This window comes from Orycteropus afer, unplaced genomic scaffold (assembly GCF_000298275.1).
Source record: "Orycteropus afer afer isolate SDZICR_OR568_19922 unplaced genomic scaffold, OryAfe1.0 scaffold00021, whole genome shotgun sequence".
In the NCBI taxonomy this organism is placed as follows: domain Eukaryota; kingdom Metazoa; phylum Chordata; class Mammalia; order Tubulidentata; family Orycteropodidae; genus Orycteropus; species Orycteropus afer.
Genome location: NW_006921608.1, coordinates 8,891,574 through 8,897,411, shown reverse-complemented (window position 1 = coordinate 8,897,411; position 5,838 = coordinate 8,891,574). Strand labels below are relative to the sequence as shown.

At 44.4% G+C, this 5,838-nt stretch overlaps 1 protein-coding gene across 1 annotated transcript; it reads right to left on the bottom strand.

Moving 5' to 3' along the window:
• Positions 1–1,196: 1,196 nt before the first annotated feature.
• LOC103191905 (glyceraldehyde-3-phosphate dehydrogenase-like) lies at positions 1,197–2,196 on the bottom strand. Its single transcript, XM_042783641.1, is given in 2 exon segments — positions 1,197–1,923; positions 1,925–2,196. Coding segments are annotated over 2 exon segments (999 nt in total).
• Positions 2,197–5,838: the final 3,642 nt, after the last annotated feature.

The window sequence follows — 5,838 nt, the reverse complement described above, 5'->3', positions numbered from 1 at the left end:
GGTTCCCATTCCCTCTTCCCATAGCCCCTGATAACCTCTACGTACTTTTACTCAAATAACAGGTGACTTCTATGTTTGTTGGGACCTTGGGTGGTGTAGTGCCTAAGGCATTTGACTGCTAACCAGAAGGCTGGCAGTTCAAACCCACCAGCCACTCCTCGGAAGGAAGGTTGGGCAATCTATTTCCGTAGTGATACTGCTTCGGAAACCCAAGGAGGGGTCGCTATGAGTCGGGTCCTACTCAACGGCACATAACAACAACAACATGATAGTAGCTATCCTAGTGCTTATAAAGTGGTATCTCATTGTGGTTTTGATTTGCATTTTGCTAATGTCTAATGAAGAAGCCCTGGGTCCAACAGTTAAGCCCTAGGTTGTTAATCTGAAGGTTGGCGGTTCAAACTGCTCTGTGGAAGAACAACAGTGACTGATGATGTTAAGCCCTTTTCATGTGCTCATTGACCATTTGTATAACTTCTTTGGAGAAATAATGTCTATTCAAATCCTCTTACCATCTATTGATTGGGTTATCTTTTTATTGTAGAGTTGTTCTTCATATATGCTAAAAATTAACATTATCAGATACATGATTTGCATTTTTTCCTCCTACTTTGTGGGTTGTCTTTTCATTTTCTTGGGAACATCCTTTGATGCACACGAATTACAATATCTACACACAGCTTTGCCAATTCAAACTAATGTCATCAATTAAGTTAGTAGACTATGCAATCCTACCCTCAACCAATGTGATTTTTCCTTCATCATTAACAGAAACTCTTCCCCTTTGCCCTCCCTCCCACCCGGTAACCACTAATAAACTTTGTTTTCTATACATTTGTCTGTTCTTGTCTTTTTACATAAATGAGTCAGTCATACAATATTTGTGTTTTTGTGTTTATAATGTGTTTTTGACTGCTTATGATTCAGGTTATTTTTAAATTGTTTTGTCTGGACTTGATAAAACTTCAAATACATTTTTCTTTTTTCTTTTTTAGGTACAGTGTTCTTTATTGATGGTACACGACAAGGTTGGGCTCTCTAAGCCCCTCCCCTTCTTTAGGGGGTCTGGATGGCAACTATAGAGGATGGGAGATTCTCAGTGTGTTGGGGATGGAGATGGGGCAAGGACTCCCCAGCAGCCAAGGGTTTCTCTCTTCCTCTAGTGCTAGTGCTGGGGCTGGTGGTCCAGGAGGCTCTTATTCCTTGGAGGCCATGTGGACCATAAGGTCCACCACCCTGTTGCTGAATGCAAATTCATTATCATACCAGGAAATGAGTTTAAAAAAGTGGTCGTTCAGGGCAATGCCAGCCCCAGCATCAAAGGTGGAAGAGTGGGTGTCACTGTTAAAGTCACAGGAGACAACCTGGTCTTCAGTGTAGTCCAGGATGCCCTTTAGGGGACCCTCCGATGCCTGTTTCACCACCTTTTTGATGTCATCATATTTGGCGGCTTTCTCCAAACAGCAGGTCAGGTCCACAATGGACACATTGGGGTTGGGGACATGGAAGTCCATGCCAGTGAGCTTCCCATTCAGCTCAGGGATGACCTTGCCCACAGCCTTGGCAGTGCCAGTAGATGCAGGGATGATGTTCTGGGCAGCCCCACGGCCATCATGCCACAGTTTCCCAGAGGGGCCATCCACAGTCTTCTGGGTGGCAGTGATGGCATGGACCATGGTCATGAGTCCTTCCACTATGCCAAAGTTGTCATGGATGACCTTGGCCAGGGGGGACAAGCAGTTGGTGGTGCAGGAGGCATTGCTGACAATCTTGAGGGAATTGTCATACTTCTCATGGTTCACACCCATCACAAACATGGGGGCATCGGCAGAAGGGGCAGAGATGATTACCCTTTTGGCACCACCCTTCAAGTGAGCCCCAGCCTTCTCCATGGTTGTGAAAATGCTGGTAGACTCTACAACATTCAGCACCAGTATCACCCCACTTGATGTTGGTGGGATCTCACTCCTGGAAGATGGTGATGTGCTTCCCATTGATGACAAGCTTCCCATTCTCAGCCTTGACGGTACCATGGAACTTGCCATGGGTAGAATCATATTGGAACATGTAGACCATGTAGTTGAGGTCAATGAAGGGGTCATTGATGGCAACAACATCTACTTTGCCAGAGTTAAAAGCAGCCCTGGTGACCAGGCACCCAATATGGACAAATCCGTTTACTCCGACCTTCACCATCGTGTCTCACTGAAGCAGCTGGGACTGCACAAGAGGGTGCGGCTGTCTGTCGATCGGGGAGGAGCAGAGAGCCTCAAATACATTTTTCTTGAGCTTTCTTCTTCCAAAGACCAATTCTATTGTAAAATAGGTTTTTCTTTTACTTGTTTTTGGAACAAAGATGATAATTGAACCCAGCAGTTAACATAAACCTGTGGCCTTCCAGTGGAAGAAAAAGTAGAACTGCCTGTAGAATTTCCAAGACTGTAATTTTTACAGAGGGGCCTGGCAGTGCAGTGGTTAAGCGCTTGGCTGCTAAATTAGCTGGTGACAGTTCAAACCTCCAGTCTCTGTGTGGGAGGAAAATGAGACAGTCTGCTTCTGTAAAGATTAAAGCCTTGGAAACCCTATGGGCAGTTATTACCCTATGGATAATTCTATCCTATAGCATCACTATGAGACTGAATCAACTCAACAGCAACGGGCTTGGTTTTTGGTTTTCATCTTTACAGAAGTAGGTTGCTGTATCTTTCTCCTGTGGAGCAGCTGGTGGATTCGACCTGCTGACCTTTTAGTTAGCAGCTGAGCACTTTACCTTTGTGCTATCAGGGCTCCTTGTGGGTAACAGAGGCAGCAGAGAATTTTTACTTTGGAATTTGCAGAAGGTTTGGAAATTTATTAAAGTGAAGTGACTTGGCTGGTAGAATCAGACTTCTAAGCAAACAAGGAACCCCGGCATTGGACACTGTGCTATCTCAGAAATGAGAAACCTGTGTCAAGTGTCAGTAGTATCTGGCATCTGGCTCAGGGACACCCATCAACCAGATAAGGGTAATCCAGGGATACCCTTGGGGCTCTCATTCAGTGCCCTTCCCCTATGTACTGTGATGGTGTAAAAACTCAGGAGGGCAGTCGGAGAGGACGAGAATTTCACAACGTATTCTTGGTACCTGTGTGTAGCCAGGATTTAATATTGGCATATGCAGACCCTGGGGAGAAGATGGGAGTGGATGAAGGTGACAGAGAAGACTTTTGAGAGAGGAGCAACCACATAATAAAACTGACCCCCTTTGTCTTCCATCTAAAATATTTCTTAGTTTTTCTTCTTCTGTGTCTTCCCATCATGATGTTACAGCTGCCATGTCTTCGGTTAGAGAATTATTAAAAGAAACCACATGTATGGTTGACATAAAAAATCCTTAGTCTCCAAAGCAAATTAAGTGAGAATTCACGTGCTCCTCATGCCTCCTCCACCTCCCTTCCCAAACACAGGCACATATGTGCCTCGAGTATTCAGTCTGTATGTAGACTTCTTGTGGCTTTTTTTCCTCACCAGAGTGTCCCTGGTGTTCATCTGTGTTTTCTGCCTCGGTGGGATGGCCCTGTTCAGACATCATACATTCTCCATTACAGTTGAAAAACATCTGGTTTCTGAAAGCTTAAGGAGGAAAAGACACTTTGTCCAGAGTTATGAAGAGGTCTCATTTCTCCATAATAGCGCATCTAAACATGCACATGTAGTCTGTTGTAGGGTTTGTATGTGCACAAAAAATTTTTCTAGAAAGAATTAAGAGTAAGACCAAATTCTCAAGTTGAGTTGATCTAGTCAGGATCCAGGGAGCTCTGGTAGTGTAGTACCTAAGGCACTTGACTGCTAACCAGAAGGCTGGCTGTTCAAACCCACCAGCCACTCCTTGGAAGGAAGGTTGGGCAATCTACTTCCGTGGTGATACCTCCTTGGAAACCCAAGGAGGACTCACTATGAGTCGGGTCCAATTCGATGGCACATAAAAACAACAGTCAGGATCTAAGTGGTGCTTGCGTTTTGTTGTTGTCACGGTTACCGTAAGTGCACTACCAGTTTTAAATTCTTGTGGCGTAGTGCCTAAGGCATTTGACTGTTAACCAGAAGGCTGGTGGTTCAAACCCACCAACCACTCCTCAGAAGGAAGACTGGGCACTCTACTTCTGTAGAGATACTGCCTTGGAAACCCAAGGAGGGGTCACTGTGAGTCGAAATTGTCTCAATGGCAGTGAGTATGGTTTATTGGTTGTTACCTTAAGGAGCCCTGGTGGCTCAATGTTAAGCACACAAATATTAACCAAAGAACAGAGGTTCAAACTCATCAGTTGCTCCATGGCTAAAGATTTACAGCCATGGAAACCCTATGGGGCAGTTCTACTCTATCCTACAGAGTCCCTATGATTCAGAATCAACTGGATGGCAGTGGGTGTTACCTCAAGAAGCCTTGGAAGTGCAATGGTAACCAAAAGGTCAGTGGTTCAAATATACCAGCAGCTCTGTGGGAGAAAGACCTGGCCATCTGCTCCTGTAAAGACTACAGCCTAGGACACCCTATGGGGCACTCATAGGGTTGTATGAGTTGGAATTGATATGACATCACACAACAACGTTACCTTGCTTGGGGTGAGTCTTAGGGTGCCAGAGTATTTTCTTAGAGTCCCACCCTCAGCTTTAGGCCTTTCCCGTGTGCCTGTGCCAAGGTCCATCTGTTGCTTATAGCTTGTCACTTGGAGTCTTGGCCAGCCCTGTTACTGTCTTGTGGGTGGAGCTTTCTCAGTAACCCTATCCCTACTCCCCATGGCTAGTAACTGCAGTATATTTTTGTCTAGTCTTGTGTGAGATAGAGTTCCCTGTTCCACTCCTAGCAGTAAGAAGTATCAAATAAGATTAGTGTAGGATCCTGAGCCCAGGATTGTTTTTGTTCTTTCCAAAGGGTAAAAGGTTTTTCTCTTACTCTTTCCCTGGCCACAATGGATATTCATACGTATCCTGGGGTGTGTGTGAGACAGGATTTGATTCACCTCCCCCAACAGGTTAAGGTTTTCATTCCATAGGGAAGGGTCTGGGTGAAGCTTCAAGCCCTTCCTGTGGTAGGCTCTCTCTGCTCTCCTGCCTTGCTCCCAATTTTCTCATGAGCATCCAGTGGAAATTTGTGCAGGAGAACTTGCAAGTGGATGCAAACTCCCCAGGAGTCTGAAGCTTCTAGAGGTTCTAAATTCTCACGAACTCACACACAGCCTTCAGCAATTTGTCTTTTTAAATTATGTATTCATCTTACCTTGCATGATGTGATCTTCACCTGCTTGTGGGACGCCTGGTATTTCTGCTCTTGCTCCGCCATAAGTGAGCCAATGTTCTTGCATTTCAGTATGTTTGGTTGCCCTGTGACACCACCTTTTTGATAGGCTCAAGAAAAGTCATGTTATGTTGATTATCTAGCTTTTCATTTTTGGTCAGGTGAAAACACTCTTTCCAGCTTTCTACAGACTATGGGGAAGTGCAATTATGTTCATTTAAAACCCATTTGGTTTAGGCTGATGGCAGGACAAGCAAGCAGATACTTCTAAAGAGTAATTAGAAATGTGAAACTGCTACTGGGATAAAGCATGACAATTCAGGCGTCTCTGAAGATGTGATCATTAAAGCTGGCAGAATATATGATATTTTAGGGAAAGAATAAGGTGGGAAGAAGGAGGAGCTGTTTGGACACTCAGAATAAAATTGAACTTACTGTAAAAAGGGTAATATTTGCATGAATGAATGATTGATTGGAAGTGGGTGGCTGGACAAAATACTAATGATACTTTTCTTATAGTCTGCCATCATTCCAGTTTTATATCTGATTTCTCTGCTATCTG